Genomic DNA, 16946 nt, shown 5'->3' on the forward strand with positions numbered 1-16946 from the left:
CTTAGCTGACAGCAATTCACGAAGATACGGCTGTAGAACAACACTATCACACAGCAATTTCAGTATGAAATGAGCATTTGCCTTCCGATCCTTCGATTCCACTACAGACGGTTCTGTAGAAGGACCTGTAGTATGAAAAAAAAATAAAATTGCAGAGAAACAGTTTTTCCTCAAAAAATGACTACCTGCTAAAAGCAAGTAATTCACTGGGGCGAATAATTGGTAACTTGACTTTTCAGTGGTTTCAGCAATACTTCACTGAAGTACTGTAAATTTCAGTTCCAAATTGGATTTGAAATACAGAGGGTATCCCAATTTCATGCTGATTTCCATAGTTTTACATATTTGTCACTCTTCATGTATATTTTTACATAAAACATACTATGGTGCTTCGTTTACTTTCTGCACACTTGAGAAATTCTGCTTCAATCCAATCTTCATCTGATAAGAGGCATTTTCATATGCAGCAAGTCTGTGCAAGCAAAGACAGCTTTTGAGATAATTTTCACTCTAAAGCATAATCAAATAAGCAGTATGTCCTCACCTGGTATTGTGGAAGTGCTGGGTCCTTGGCCGGTGCCAGTCGCTGCTGTGGTAAGAGATCCCACAGCGGGGGCCAGGATAAAATCAATGTCACCATCTTTCAGTAAACAGAACAGCAGGATGTATATCAATACATAAAAACATCCCTAACAACATGCTCTTGCTGCAATGTCTAACACACTGCAGGTTTTCTGTATTTAACTGGTAATCTTTCCCACAAACGGCCACATTCCTAGGTCCATAATGTAACTCAGCATTATAAAGCAGACTTCCCAGAAGTTTGACACCAGCATTAAAAAGACATACTGGATTTAAAAACAGCTGTTAAGTCTTCAGTAAACTCTTAAAGTTATCTCAATGAATACTTGCTACCTCAAGGGGCATTAGACCAATTTCAGTGTGAGACTAAAGTTATTATTCACCTTAAAAGCCATCGGTTCTTTATCAAATCTCTTCTACAATCTAATGTGATACTGAGCAGACTTACCTGGATCCATTGCAGGAGGATCTGGAACCCAGCTGGGAGGAGCTATTGGTGGAGAAACTGGGTCCTGGTGATCACTTGATGAAGCACCAGCTTCATGTCGGCCCAATCCAGCAGCTCTCAAGGATCTTCTCATCATTTCCCTTAATCTCAAACTACAAAAAGAAACCTACTCAATATACAAAACCAAGGCAGACATACTCTCATTTTCATTTATAATTAGAACATATTTAAGAAAAATTTCACACTGAAAAAGAAAAACAAACTCATTTCAGCATAAATAAGAATGAGCCAAGAGATATTTTTCATTACATTTTGTTGCACCAGAATATTTTAGCCTTGGAAGAGGAATCACTCAGCAATTCGTCAAGACAGATATGAGCCCAGAACACATCCCTAGGCACCACAGCACAGCCTCTTGCAGGCAGCAGCTGATGGGCATTCTTACTGCTATCTGACATTCCTTTTAGTCCAAGCTCATTGCCGGGAGTGTTAAGCTTTTGCAAGGATTTGCTCTTGTTGCTACTGCTTTTTAAAATCTAACTACAGGAAGAAAGGATAAAAAATGGGTCTTCATAGAATTTCTTTTAAATGACTGCTTAGAATAAAATGAATCAACTTAAATTCTTCCCCACTAAAGTTATGTTGGTTTCAGTATTATTAATCTGTTTAAGTGACCATCCCCCTCAGAAATTCTCTTAAAACAAGCCTGGACACCATCACAGTAGTTCTATGATACTTAATACTTCTTGGTAAGAATACTAAAGCTTATTCTCAAATTCCCTTTCCTCACAAGGAGGAACATTTACATTTCACAACTAACAGACAAAGCATCAACCCCAGAAAACAGGATTAGTTTAGAAATATCCCACCATTAGTTCTCACACAAAAAAGGGTTAAAAAAAAATCACTAGAGCTCTAGTTTGGTGCTTAAAGAAGTATAATCAAATTTTAAGCTAGCAAAAGAGACTGATTGTTAAACTAGACCAAAGGAAAGAATTAGTAACAGATTGGTAGTTAATACAGAAATTAGCATAGGGAAAACAATAAGAAAGTATTATTCAGTTTACCTCCTGCTGCTTGATGATCCTGCCCTATTTCCTGGACCATTACTGGACACAACAGAGATTGCATTTGCAATAGCTTCCACAGCCGAGAGCCTTTCAGCAAACGTATTCCTTTCAGAGCGCTCTGCTTCTGAAAAATTAAGAAAAGCGTCAGTGCTAAAATACTACTTGGGACAATGATAAGAAAGGAGTATAAAATATGGAACGTCACTATTTTTTTTTTTACATTTACAGAGACAGGCTAGGTTAATATACAAATTTTTATTTTAGATGAGCTTAACAGTGATTCTGTACAAGCTTTCAGTATTATCAACAGACAGAGTCCTATCATGTAACCAATTCTAGACACCTGCTGAGTCAAGGTTTGAAAAAAGCCTTCATAAAAATGATAAAAAACAAAGAAAACAAAACAAAAAACCCACAAAAACAACAATTAAAACCACACAAAACAAATAAACAAACAAAACCACCAAAACACCAGACCAGGAGAACAAGAAAACAAACAAACCACACTTCACAGTGAGCATCCATAAACAATGCAAATGTGCTGGCTTGTAATATGCACACTAGGTATGAACATGCTTAGGAGAACTGTGTTTGGAGTATAAAAAGGCAGTACAATCAGTTTACATCAGAAAGAAATAGCATTTCTTCGAACATCTACAACCCTAAGCACCATACCACCTACAGGTTCTACTCATACTGAGGACAGAATTTTGTCAAGTAAGATACAGAAGATTATTTTTTTTAAACCCAGCTTTTCGTACAAACTAAATGGAAAAGGTATATTTCTGAATAAAGAAAAGTATTTCCTTAAAATTACTCTGATCGTTCTTTCAGGTTACGTCTCAAAGTTGTGAGGGCTACTGTTCACTTTCCATTCAAAGGCTCTTCAAACTGAGAGTCACCATTCTCTGCACACTTATTTTCACCAGTCACAGTATTAATGCCTGGACAGTTCCCTTCTTTTTCCCTCCTTTTTTTTAAACAGCAAAGTACTATTAATACCTTTCATTCAAAGAATGAAAGAAGGTGGTAATCTGATAGTGTATGTCAGCTGTTATGGTAAGTTTATTCTTTAAGTACTTCTACTCATCACTACCCTAAGTAAAAGAGATCCTAGCTTTTGCTTGTTCACAAGCATGTGCATGCTGCTTAGACAAAGATCACCAACTACCCAAAGCAGACAACAACTAAACAGTTAGTGAGAGAATACCACTCTTGCGTCCCTAGCTACAAGTTGATTCATAGCTGTAAATGAATTTGTGCTTGCCGTTGTATTTGTGCTGTACTTTTTCACAGGCCCACCAAGTCTCATAACCCATCACTTCTGGACCCTTCACACAAGGGATCACAGCTCTTGAGAGTAATCCCTCAAGCAATACAACCATTCTCTGCAGCAGAGGTTTCACCTATTCTGGAGAAGGTAATCTGTAACTGAATTTTCACTGTTCCACTTACTTACAAAGTTAACATTTGCTTTTTTGGAGAACCATCAATTGTAAATGCTTTGGCTCTAATGGGTGATTTGCTGTTCTATTGTCTAATGGTATCTGTCCCAGTTCGCCGGGCAAAAACCCTCAGTTTTTATGTGCTCAGTGATATTAGCTGAAATTTAGTATCACAACTTTTTCATGATTTCACAAACTTTGGACATTTCTCTTAGACATGCTTTTCCCAAGATCCCTTCTATTGGCAAGACTAAGGAGATAACAATTCACAGAAAGAGAGCAGCCTTCCCCCAGCTTTGCAGGCCACTTTGAGGCCACTTTTCCTGCAATTCATTTATCATTTATTCAACACTGCAGGAGCTATAGCAAAGCTAGGCACGGGATATGAGAGAAAAGAGAAGAAAAAAAAAGCTTATCCCTGCCCTCAGTATTTCCTTTCTGGCACTTAAGAAGAAATCTGTATGAACAAGAATGAAGAATCTCAAGCACATACTAGCTGGGAAGTGGCACCATGTTCTGAAATTGTTAAGAAACATAGTATCTCTGTGTCTGGAATTGAAACCTTTACTTCTAAATCAAACTTCTTTTAAAGTTTAAGAGATGACCATGTAACTCACAGACAGTAACATTAAAGTCACCACTCCCTCCATTTGACAAAAGGAAAAAAGGAAAATAAGCTTGTCCTAATATCCACCACTAACAGTTATAGAGGAAGCTAAAAGTGACCTGAATCTAAAGATATGAATCTCCTTCAAGGACAAGTTTTATGAGGGAAGAAGAGAGAGGCAGAGGAGTGTTACAAGTCTATCAGGTTCATGTTTTTCATTTTTCAGAAAGTTAAATTACACCCAAATGAAGTTACTGAAAAAAAGTCAAGGTTGCAAAGACAAGCACTCATAGGAAAAGTCAGATTAAGTTTGCCTATGCATCCTTATTTCAAACTTCCTTATGTGCTAACAGTAACAGAATCTTCAGTTACACAGTTAAGTTTTGTTTGTTTATTTTGGTTTGGGTTTTTTGTTTCAGATTGTTTTGTCACCCCACCCACCCTGCACTCAGCAACAAGACCCCTGCCTCAATCAGTGCACAGGATGGACGACACACTGAAGATGAAGGGCTGGACAGCCAGCAGGCTGTTCAGGCCTGGTTTGCTGCAACAGTAGGGAGGGGAGCAGTAAGGCAGCAAAAGGCTGGGAAAGAAAGGTGGAAACATTGTCTTGTGCTTAGTGCCACTGAACATCACTTTGGAAAACTGGAACCCATTTCTGCCACATCTACCAGCACACAGAACTTCATGAAACAAGTTTTTACAGACGATCGTGATACATTTTACTCATTTCTGGGCACCTAAAAGTTGCCTGACTCACAGAAATAATTAACATTCACAGCACAACTAAAACTACGATTAATCCAGTTCTAGAATTCAGTGTTTTCAAGTAACACCTACTCAAAATCAGGCCCTAGGCTTCTCAAACAGAACGCTCAAAATTAGCTAACAGCTTTGAATACAGAGAAACTTCAAGCTATAATAAAACTTCAAGCAAGAGATGAGAAAGCACTCCCATTTTATAAATAGGGATATGAGGAAAAATTAAGGTCTATAAATGACTAAAATTCAATGACAGCACCATACAAAAATCCCACAAGGAAGTTCATTCGTTATTCAGTGCAGGGTTTGTATGGTGTGCAAGAATAAGGAATGGGGCCACACACTGAATGATGAGGATAAAAAGAAATATTGAATAGCTACCCATTCGGTGAGCACCGTCCATCTTGTGCACTGAATGAGGTAGTCCTGTGGAAAAAATAGTATGACGGTGTAATTAAAGACCATTTCACAATGCATACCCGTGTACAGCACGTGGGCAAACTTAATTCTGCCATTCCATAATTTTTGAGTGCTTGACTTAGCAACCTTGTTCTGTTAACATGCTTTTTACATAATAGTATTTAACAGACATTTTAAAATGGTGTCAGTAACTGGCATTAATGGGTCATTCTTCTACATTTCTTAATGCATATTAATGACAAGTAGCATTTCTAATTGAAGGTATCAACATATACTAGAACACTTCAAAATTATTAAATACCATTTCTCATAAATTTTACTAGTGATATAAAAAAAGTAGTGAAAGGGGACACTAGTGATACAAAGGTAGAGAAATACTTTTTTCATCTAAAATTAACATGTGAATGTCAAAAGATTTTACTATCAATAAAAACAGCTTAGTGCTCTTAACTACTGAATTCTTATAAAATTCTCATAAAACCTTAAGAGAGTAATAAAAATGTTGTCTCGGCACATTTGAAAGGCCAGGGCACATTTTAGGTGCTAAATTTTAATATACCCATATATGAAGAATGCAGCCTTTATTTCATATTTTCTTGAAAATGCATGAAAAGTTTGTTTTCAAATTATTTTCATTACATTGTTGAGCTCACCCTCTTCCTCTTTTGTTTCCTTGTTGCTGGTTGGAAAGCATACAGACACACAAGCATGCAGAATATTACGGTTTCCATCACATCTATGGCCAAGGAATGTCTGCAGCATTTGTGGATTCTGATCCAAGACAACTGCTTGTTCAAGATTCATCAGGTATTGTCTGCAAGCCTCATAGTCACATCGAAGAATGTGCTGCATCAATGTTTGTTTCTGTACTCAAAAGAATAGAATATTTTAGAAATGTAAAGTACAAAAGATAGATATAAGCTCCATAAATACTTCTGATTTTCTTCTAATTTTGAAATTAATAGGAAGGAATTAATCTCCAACACTGGCTGGAAGTTAGTGCAGGAGTTGTTCAGAATATGCATTATCTCAATTATAGCACTGTTAAAAATAGAGTTGTGTGCATTCAGGCACAGACAAGCAAAAGAAACAGAGCAGCAGAAGCCATCAGGCTCACAAAAGCATTCCTTCAAAAGTTGGCTTCAAAGTTGGATGCTTAAGATAGATTACTTCCATTTCATAGCTCCATGTAACGTGGGGAAAGTGATACAACTGAAAAAGCCTAAGGATCTACATGAACGAGTTCTAACCCAGTTGTTTTTAAACACGTGATTTCTGTGCTGAGGCATGAATGATTAGCAGCTGTTGAAGGTCTGGGAGGTTCACCCCATATACAACCACTTTTTCCATAACGATGGAATACTACTTCACTGTGAAATCAACCTCAGTCTAACAGGTACACAGTACCTCCGGGTGGCAGCAGAACACATAGCAAAGCTAACAAATTACTGACAAGATATTAAAAGTATGACATATCAATTCACAGCAGAGCTACTCATACAACATCACTGATGAGGACAGAACTCTACAGGTGATTCAAGTGAAAAAATCTTCACTTTCCTCTCCTGGTTTCTTAGTGCATTCTCCAAATAGATAATTTTATAAAGAAGTATTGCATTCTCAGGGATCCAACCAAAACAAGTTGTTGGATCTCTGAGAAAAGCTCTGCACTCATGAGACAAATGCAATTGCACAGTGTTAGTAGATATAAAAAGGTAATCCTTTCAAAATCAATGCCTAAAACCCCTTATTAATTACAAGCTTGATACAGAAGCCACGCACCCCCCCAGAAATGTTCTCTCACTTTACTTGGCAAATTTGTTGGTGTTTTCATGTTTCTAAGAGAATCTCCAGTTGAAATTAGCTTCTTTTACTGAAAATATAAATCCGTATCTAAACAGGAAGCTGCTTTAAGCATAACTTTATAAAAGCAAGAGGAAAAAAAAAAAAAAGTACATAATTCGGTAGCAGAGAAAATATTTTACCTCAACAGCCATAATAATAATAGCAGCTTTCTTTTTGATGGTCGAGTTAGCAGGAAGATTTGTTAAGGAATGAACACCCATTCCAAGACTACTAATAGGTGGAAGATCAAGCCAGTCAGGGTCTCGTATCCCACCCATACAATCTTTTGCCATTGGATAGATTGTACCATTTCCATCTCTAAGAATAATAGGTGATTCCTGCATTTGGAAAAAAAAAATTTCATTATTAAGTCTCCACAATTTCTAAATACTATCTTTCCCAAAAGGTCCAGTTCTTCTTGACTGCCAACAATTACAACACTTTACCCAAGATTCTCATTTATGACACTGACTCCTAGCATTACAAGTGGTGCAACAGGAGACAGGAGATTCCCTTTTGCAAATGCCTGAAATGTGCTTAACTTAATAAATATTATTAAAGTATCTTCCTTATGACATTAATTAACATTACCAGTGAAACTTAGCTTACTTACATTCTCCAAGTAAAGTTGAATATATTGAAATGAAACATTCAAATTAAATTATTTTGCAAAAAACGTTTCCTTCAATTATCCTAAACAAAGTGTACCACATTTGTGGAAGAGTTGTGCAAAACCTCAGTCATTTCTAGTGAATCTGTATTTTCAGTCAAATACAGATTAATTATTTTTTTTACTATTTCCATTTATTCTCAAAAGTGGATTTATATCTGACCCAGTTCCAAAATACAGCTAGATCACATTCCAAAATGCAGCTGGATAACAAGTTGATACTAATCCAAGAACCATTCTGTCACCTTTTTCTTCCCCTTTTTTACATTTAAGGTAGAGTTTAAGTATAATATGCTTAGGTAAATTGATTGCTATTCCCCTTGTGCCATCAAAATATTAAAGGTAGCAGCAAGTTTTTCATAACCTGTTTGAAAAACCATTTCTTTGCCAGATTTTGGAAAAGTCTTTTAGAAGGCTAAACCATCACATTCGAAGATGACAGAAGTGAAGTGCAGTGAGATTAAATGATTGAGACAAAACCACAAACCTGTCCAGCTGTAAAGATAGCAACACTTCTCTCATTCTGACCCAGGAATGCAATGCTGCTAGTAGGGAAATTATTTTCCTGTTCAGCCTTTCCTGTGGCAAGGTCAAATATGCAGTATCGAACCCAGTTCCCAGTTTTCAGAACAGCATGCACTCCTTCAAAAAAAGAACATGAAGAAAACGGTTAATGTGTTTTATGGATGGCATGCAGTAAAGAACTCCTAACTAAAGTGCTTTCAAGAAATTACTAGTATCAATGGAAGCACCTGTTTATGTCATTTTGAAAGCAGGTGTTCTTCACTTGGATGACAGCTAATAAAGGAACCAACAGATTTGGACTCATGAGTTAAGTCCTACTTACCTTTTGAATCTACATTTACAGCTAGGATCTCTGTTTTTTCAGGAATACACAGCTTTTTGGGTGTTCTTTGAAAACAGTCAGGAACTTTTGGAGTTCCACCAGTTTTTACGACCTGAAAATAGATGTAAAATTTTAAGCTGCAATTAAGCTCATACTTAAGGCCAGCACTTAGTGCTGACACTTCAAAATACTGATTGTTTCCTCCATGTTTCACGAACACATACCTGCAGTTCATCTATTCTGAGCAGCCTACAGTCTTGGAGGAGAGAAGAAGGATCAGGATCGGAATTAGAACTGCTCTGACAGTTTGCATTATTGGAGGTGCCTGGAAATTTCACAGCAACGTATGCACCATCCACTTTTAGCACCTACAGGCAGAACACAGAGTTTTACCAAAAAATTGTAATAGTGATAAAATTGTATAGCTCTTGATCATTTGCCTTGTCATTTTGCTAAAATTATTGAAGTTTGAGAAACTTGGATTTCCTAATGACTTCATAAGCATCCTGAATCATATCAAAGGTCCTCCACTTCAACATCCTACATCCAACAGGAACCAACATCAACTGACTAAAGAAGCTCCTACTGGTACTCTGGTCTCCTTCCAACTTCCACCTCCTGGAAACAGCGGGACAACTTCACATTTAAGAGCCTGGATAGACCTTTCTCTTATTAATTTGTGCAATTGCTTCTGGGAATTAACACTATTCTTGCAGCAATGAATTCCAAATATTAGCCAACAATTCAACAACAAAGTTTACACTGAGTCTCCTTCTTTAAGTGCCCATTAGCTCTTATACTAAAAGATAAAGGAAAAAATGGTCAAGTTCTCCACTCGATCCCTTAGGACTGAAGGATACAGAAAAGTGTATCCAGCTGTTCTTCATGTGTGTGTCTGTCCTTCTCTGGCTCCCCAAAGAAACAGAAGCTATTCAACTCTACACTGACACAGGAATTTCTAAGACTGTAGGCCTCTCTAAAGAGTTGCTGCCATGCATATCTAATCAGAACTGTCAAACCAGGCTTCCTTGATACAGGAACTTCTTGTGCTATCATGAAACAGCAAGGCCCTTTGAATTTCCAGCTGAGACCACAGTTTTCTCAAAATGAAAACAAAGCTACAGCAGAAGGGGGTGGGGAAAGAACAGACAATGTTTTAATTATGAGCAAAAATAAGAACTCTGTATGTCTCAGTCTTGATAAAAACTAGATATAATCAACCATCAGCCTTTAATAAACCCTAATTTCTCAACAGTTTCTACACAGCAAGTGCTTAACAAACAAAGGCCTAGACGTAACCAACTTTATCTAAAAGGTCTCTAACAATAAAAAACATGTCTCAAATTTTCAAGACATTGTATGTAAGAAAAATCCAGGCACTTCCATGTTTTCTCCCAATCTCTATAGCTAAGTGCAGCCCATCAAGTGCACTAGATAAAATTATACATTGACAAACTTAAAGCAATAGCAGATTATTTTTGTAACAAAGATTACTGTGGATAGAGTTACAGCAGTTGCTCCCTACATGCTGAAACTTCACTCTAGAAGCAGAATTACAAGTTCTAGTAGTAGAGCATCACTGATAGCTGTAAGAGTACTACCTAAAAATTTCAAAATTCAGACCTAGTTAAAGGATTCACAAACATTAACCATCATCTGGACTATACAAAGACAGACTTCTATTGAGATTGGCAAGACAACTCTCTAGACAAAAACTGTGGTTTAGTGAAAAAGTTTATTCCATGTACATTTGGATGTTTCTAAGATAATCAGACTAACTTATAAGCCTGTAATCACTAGTCAGCGGTTCAATCCGAGCTTCAAGTCCAAAATGTAAAATCTTGTTTCTTAAATGACTAAATGCTTCTACAAGAACTTTATAAACTTGGGTTGCTTTCTGACGGAAGCACACCTTAAGAAAAGGCACAGTTCCCCAATCTTTAACATTTCCCATCTCCATAATTTAAAAGGTTTCTACTGCGTGCTTTCTGGCTGCTCTTAGTGTCATCAGCTACATCATTTCTCACTTATATCACTTTTGATGTGTTCAGAGAAATTATGACAGTTTAAGTGCTGGAACTCTTACAGCATCCACATGACGAATTACTTTTCTTTCCCAATCTCAAGGAAAATCATGTATCTTTAAAAACTGAAAAATATGCTTATTAAGAGTTTGCTAAGAAGATAATCACCTCTTCAAACTAAAATCAGTTCTTTACTTAAAGTTACTACTACAGCTGTTGATCTTTATACAGAAAGAAAATAAAACTATCCCCTGATGTAGTGAGCAACAAGCTTGAGTGAAGTGTTTCATAGCAACTGTACACAGAAAGCTCCAAACCAAAGATGACGCATAATGAGCCAGCATTAAACAGGACAAATATGCAACATAAACACTCCTCTTTAATTGAATTTATATACGTCTGAGATAATTGAAAAACTCATTACAAAAATAAAATGCAAAAACTTGAAGGATCGAGATTCTTTCACTTACATAACTAATGTACTGCTGATACTGCTAATGCAAAAGTTTCACCAATTAGAAACAAGCATTTTACATAACTACATACACAATATGTGCCTTACTAAGGACTCAATTAAGAGAATGAACTGAATGAAAAAAGCAACTAACAAAAGAGAAAATTAAGGAATTTTTTCTGAAAAGCAGAATACCTTTTTGGTGCATTTTCAACTACAAGATAATGACACCTGGTCTTTTCAATGGAATAAAAAAATTATTTGAGAAACTAAAAGATAAACACAGCTATTAACTCCTTTATCCTTACTATCAACTCATTTCCCTAACACCAGAATGCCATTGGAAATCATTGAATCTTTCCCTCTCCAGAATCACCACATTCTTCCTCAAAACACAGCAGCAGAAGACCAGGGAAAATAAATTTTTTACTTCCCATCCAATCTACTCTTTGAAATGGAAGAAATTTTAACATCACAGAAAAGGCTTCTATCTATCTCCCAAAGGTAGAATGAATACCTTCAAAGAAATACTGACACAATTTTTAAAAATACTCAACTTTGAAAGATTACAAACAGATTCCTAACAGGGAGTGGATAACTCTTCTAGGGCAAGATCCAGTCTGAGCTCTTTCAATTTATCCTTCTCATTGGAAGGCTTCAATCTCAGACAGGGATCATAAGAAAAAAAAAACCACATTCAAGTGACTGACTGAAATAATGCAATACAAAATAAGAACAAATTACTCTCCAAATTTATGTTTTATAAAATTCCTAGGAGCTGATAGGCTTTCTGTGAGTAAGAACTGCAAATCTGGTAATACACAGGATTCTCACCTGGTTGAGGATAACTTTGATGACCAGAAGCAGTTTGGGGAGGCCTTGGACACTGCCAATGTAAAGCCTCAGACTAAAACGAACTGCAGCTGCCAAAGAAGAAAAAAGCAGCTCCAACCCAGGTTCCCCATCCCTCTGTTCTAGCAGTGGTTTCAGACACCATTTAAGGCACTTCAGAAGAAGAGATCCAGAAGCTAATGTGGTTAAATAGAATATCCCAAAGCGCATGGGATCAACAGAAAAAAGCTTTTATCCCTCTGGTACCAGCGAGCAGCAACAAAGACTTACTTCAGCCCGTATCTTTTCTCAACTACACTAAAGAACACTCCATCAGACTTCTCACCAACAGAGACAAGAGATGGGACAAATGCCAGGCTATTTCATTCCATCAGTCTTCCATTAGGTAAATAATCCTGGAATAATTACCTCTTCCATCTAGTGATGGACTTGGGGGAATAAAGGCTTATTTTTGCTCCAAGCCATGAAGAATTTAAATTGAAATGAGATTGGAAGGCAATAAATTACAAGGAGCAAGATGACTAACTACAATAGTGTATCTAGCAGACATGCATTCTTAATCTCTTTCAAGACCACCTCAGTTTAAGAACTTTGCACTCTCACCACACTCTGTGGTCATTCACTGCTTTGGCATCATCTGAAATCCACACTTAGGATGCAGTGTTGCATGATCTACTGGTATCAGAATGAACACAAACACTCATATTGGACCTTAGCACCCATGGGAGAGCTGTTACATTATCAACAAGGTGTCCAGAGAGACATGGGCACTTCAGAAGACAACATCTACCTGCCCACCATTCTACAGAACACAGCAGGGGTCATAGAAGGATTTTAAACAAACATTTTTTAGAGACATCATGAAGCTGCTGCATACATCCAAAAGCACGGGGACATAAAATTTCTAGAAACAAAACCATTTCAGGAACACAGGCTGCTCACCAGTAAATCTGAACCCCCTTCCTTTCCTATCTGTAAATTCCACCTCATGAAGCCTAAGTGAAAATTTTTCTTTTTGTGTAAAACAAAAAATTGTATAAATAATTTTAAAAGGTGGTAAACAATTTGACAGAAGCTCCTGGCTACCATACTTTATTAATTCTATTTTAAAGAGTATAAATGTTCAAACTTTCAGATACTCTTGTAAGTAAAAGGACAAAAATAATTGCTTTGTTCCTCTTATTCTTCCAAATCTTAATTATTATATAAAGCAAGATTTTGGGCCTCAGAAATCAATTAGTTTAGTGCAATTAACTTCATACTGTGTTCAAAAAATATCCACCAAATTACCAGTGTGTATTTCTCAAAGATGCCCAAGTATTCACATGCTCCACAACCACATATTTTACTGGATGACATCACTCTGAGTAGAAGCTAAGTGTTGCTCCATTGACACCACACTTTTTAACATCAAGTTCCCAAAACTCAAAGTTTCAAAGCCTTTCCAATTTTCTGAAACACCAAGACTAACATGTTCCCAGGTTACACTGGAAGAGTATATTCTCATGCAAGATGCTCATGCCGCTGAAGCCACCCACAGTAATATATCAAAGATGTGACTTTTAGATTGTCAGTCAGTAAACAGAAGACCATGAAAGACCAGATTAATGTGTATTTGGGTGGACTATAAAAGGGTAGAACTTCTTAACTCATGAAGTCCTAATCATGTTTTTTTCAGTCTGAACCTCTGTACACAAACATTAAAAAAATACTTACAGATAGATACAATAGTCAGATTATTCAGAATTCAAATCCTCTTTATGCTTAATTCACCTCACAACAATCTCAATTACAAACAATACTGTTCCAGAATGAACAATGTTACTCTGGAGTCTGTATGAGAAAACTGCCAAGGGTAACTCTTCTGCAGACTAAGATGCCTCTGGTTTTTCTTCATACAATCACATAATTGATTCAAATAATAAACAGAACATATAAAAAGGCTTAACCTTGTTTACTGCCTTGTAATAAACTGTATTTCTGACTTTAACCTGGACGCCACCAGGCAAAAAACAGTTATGATTTTGTCTGCCAGATTCTACCTAAGCTCTAAAGACAAAGTATTACAAAAACAGTAAAAGGAAAAACATGAATGACAGTATACATCTCTGGAAAAGGACAGCGTGCTTTATGAAGGAAAACAAGCATTTTTGCCATAAACGACTGATCTAGAATAGACTCAGCACCAGTAACTCTGTTCAGAAGACATGCCACTTACTGATTTTAGCACTCCAGTGAAAATACAAACATAAAAATTCAAGCTCTTTTATACTGATTATAGTAGTTCTTGATGCAATGCACAGACACCTTTGCAACTGTATATAGAAACACTAGACCAATCTCTGTACTGAAAATCTTAGCATCTAAAAGAAGGTCAGATAATGACAAGAGGGACTTTCTCAAAGATGGTATCAGAAGAGAACAATGGTTTCAGCAACTTCAACTAGATCTCAAAATCTTATTTACAGAAATTGAAGTGTTACAATGAACTAAGTTGCTCCATATTCCCTTCTGCAGAGATGACCTAAACTTGATAATGAAAATTCATTGTAAGCCTGCTCCTTTCACAGATGCTGCTGAAGGCAAATCATACTGCCACACAAGTAAATCCATTAGGGATGCAAGTAAAATAACTCCTACTAACTTCACCTGCCTTTTGTTACACAGTTATTGATCCTCTACTGATAATATTTTTTAAAATCTTCTATGAATCAAGCAGAAAGCAACCCAATCTTTTCGTTTTGAGGAATATCTTACTGGTTTTCTCGGTTTTTTTATTTTTGAAAAACATACCAGAGAACTGTCTAGAGGACCTAATCCCTCCTAACATCACACAACAGAGCCAAAAGAGAAAAGGGAGTATTTTCCTCCATTATGGCCCTTGAGTCAGAGCAAAGGTTTATTAGAGAAAAAAATGAAAACGTTACAAGGAATTAACAAAGGGATTTTCTGGAGTAATAAATCAAATAACTTTATAATCATATTAATGAGGTGTGTAATTTCTACAAGAAATATTTATGTTCTTTGGTTGCCAGAACATGAGATTCACCCAAATATTCTACCTATGTTTATGTAAAAGTCAGTCACAACAGGTAGAACCCTTCACAATCTCATTGGACATGTGGGAGTTATTGCTTAAGACAACAAAATAATATTTTGGATAAAACTACATCTGCTTTTTTTAATATGGTAGTTCAACCTAAAACACTAGACTTTTTTAAGATTTATCACGTTTTACTCACAACACACCCGCTCTATCATTATGTTATGGACAAATACAAACACAGCTAAAGTCATACTCATCAGAAACACTCTCCAGCATCCCCAAAACTATAATGTTTTTTAAACAGTTAGCTTATCTAAAAGAAAAACCTTTTTCCCCCTCCCCAAAAACAGTGTATCTTAGATTTTAGACACACCTTGCCAACAGGAACATTCTTAACATCTTCCACAAACACAACTTCCCTCAGAGACCACTGTTCTTCATTCACTTTCTCCTCCTCTTTCGGGGCAGGAGTAGATCGTCGTCGCTCTGAGACAAAAAAGTTATTACCAAAAAGAAAGACTTGATGTACTTAATCAAAGCATCAAAATGCAATATTCAGTAAACACCAAACCTTCCCTCCACCAAAGATTATCAGCAGTCAAATGTAGAAATTAACAAGAGGTTAACAAGAATACAACTTTAAGAGTCTGAGCTACCCACGAAGTATATCACGTCACTTGCATGTTTTTTATGGGTTTGGAACTAATAAAACCTATATGATAAGCAAAGCAATTTTTAAAGATATTTAAGAAAAGTAATTAGAATACAGTACTGTTTAAAATTTCAAATAATGCAGTTAACTAGAATAAAAAAACTAAAATACAAGGAACAAGCCCTGTTTTGGCAGGACTCACATACTCATGCTGTAAGTAAAATGGCTGTGAGATCATCAGTCACCCCTGAGACAGTGCTTTATACCAGCCTTACAAAAAGTCTGCTTGCCTACCCCATATGGATTACTTGGTAAACTTCTAGAAGAACAGCAAATGAGGCAGAAAATAGCTATTTGAGCTAATGGCAATTGCAATACAGTTAGATTTGCTGCAGACTTTATCTGAACAGCAACTGTAGTACACTCATAATCAAATCTAAATACATAACATGGCTAAATTAACACTGACAAAAACCTCTAAACTTCCAAGTTGAGTATACAGTGTAATTAATACTACCAACTATTTCAAGTAAGAAGCAGAGAACTTCTAAGCTAATTGCACAGTTAACTTCAAACACTAGTTCAAAAGCCCAAGCTAAGTTGTAGTCAGTGGAAAATCACAGTTGAATGAACTGCAGAAGAAATCAATAGTAAAAGACTTCTAGTAAAATTATTGAGTACTGCAGATCTGAGCAGATGAGATTCTCAGTCCCTGCACGAGGCCATTTGAGTCATTAGGTCAATGCTTCTTAAAACTGCAGTTTGTGAGCAATTAGAAAAAAAAGCTGCAGAGAAGATTTCTTCAAATGATGGTGTTGTAATTACATGTTACAAATTTATGTGTCTAAATTGAGAGAAAAAAATGCTTAAGGACTCCAGTTACACAAATTTGGATGTAGCCTTTCAGGTTTTTAAGCACAACTTGTACAATGAAACTTCCCTGACTGCTTTTGTATGTTAGTAAAGAATGTCTTGTTTTAGACATTTTCTGTCATAGATACAAACTACTGCTTTCTGCATTGACTTTTAACTACAAGGCAAGCTGTTCAACAGCAACTTAATCTTTAAAGAAGTTTTCCAAAACAAGTTCAATTTCTGGGCTGTAACGAAACGCATTATCACATTGCAATTAAAAATAAAGAATCTTCAGAATTTCCTCTTGATCACCTCCTGAAAGATACTTTTGATTCTGAGAACTGTTATGCTTGCACAGAAATACCTT

The 16946-nt window shown here is 36.4% G+C and overlaps 1 protein-coding gene across 11 annotated transcripts in view; it reads right to left on the bottom strand.

Moving 5' to 3' along the window:
- Positions 1 to 16946, bottom strand: part of UBR5 (ubiquitin protein ligase E3 component n-recognin 5) — an 84664-nt gene that overhangs the window by 25010 nt on the left and 42708 nt on the right. For 6 of the 11 annotated variants that reach the window (XM_014879313.2, XM_088155169.1, XM_088155134.1 and 3 more), the window contains 11 exons: positions 15446 to 15558; positions 8921 to 9064; positions 8697 to 8808; positions 8337 to 8491; positions 7320 to 7517; positions 5988 to 6198; positions 5296 to 5340; positions 2098 to 2224; positions 1031 to 1182; positions 545 to 640; positions 2 to 125 (listed from right to left, as the gene is read on the bottom strand). In XM_014879313.2, the coding sequence (XP_014734799.1) occupies positions 2 to 125; positions 545 to 640; positions 1031 to 1182; positions 2098 to 2224; positions 5296 to 5340; positions 5988 to 6198; positions 7320 to 7517; positions 8337 to 8491; positions 8697 to 8808; positions 8921 to 9064; positions 15446 to 15558 (1477 nt within the window). The remainder of the gene's footprint in view (position 1; positions 126 to 544; positions 641 to 1030; positions 1183 to 2097; positions 2225 to 5295; positions 5341 to 5987; positions 6199 to 7319; positions 7518 to 8336; positions 8492 to 8696; positions 8809 to 8920; positions 9065 to 15445; positions 15559 to 16946) is intronic. The other 5 variants (XM_014879320.2, XM_014879319.2, XM_088155142.1 and 2 more) reach the window with 3 other exon arrangements.

The sequence above is a fragment of the Sturnus vulgaris genome, chromosome 1 (assembly GCF_052056855.1).
Source record: "Sturnus vulgaris isolate bStuVul1 chromosome 1, bStuVul1.hap1, whole genome shotgun sequence".
Taxonomy (NCBI): Eukaryota; Metazoa; Chordata; class Aves; order Passeriformes; family Sturnidae; genus Sturnus; species Sturnus vulgaris.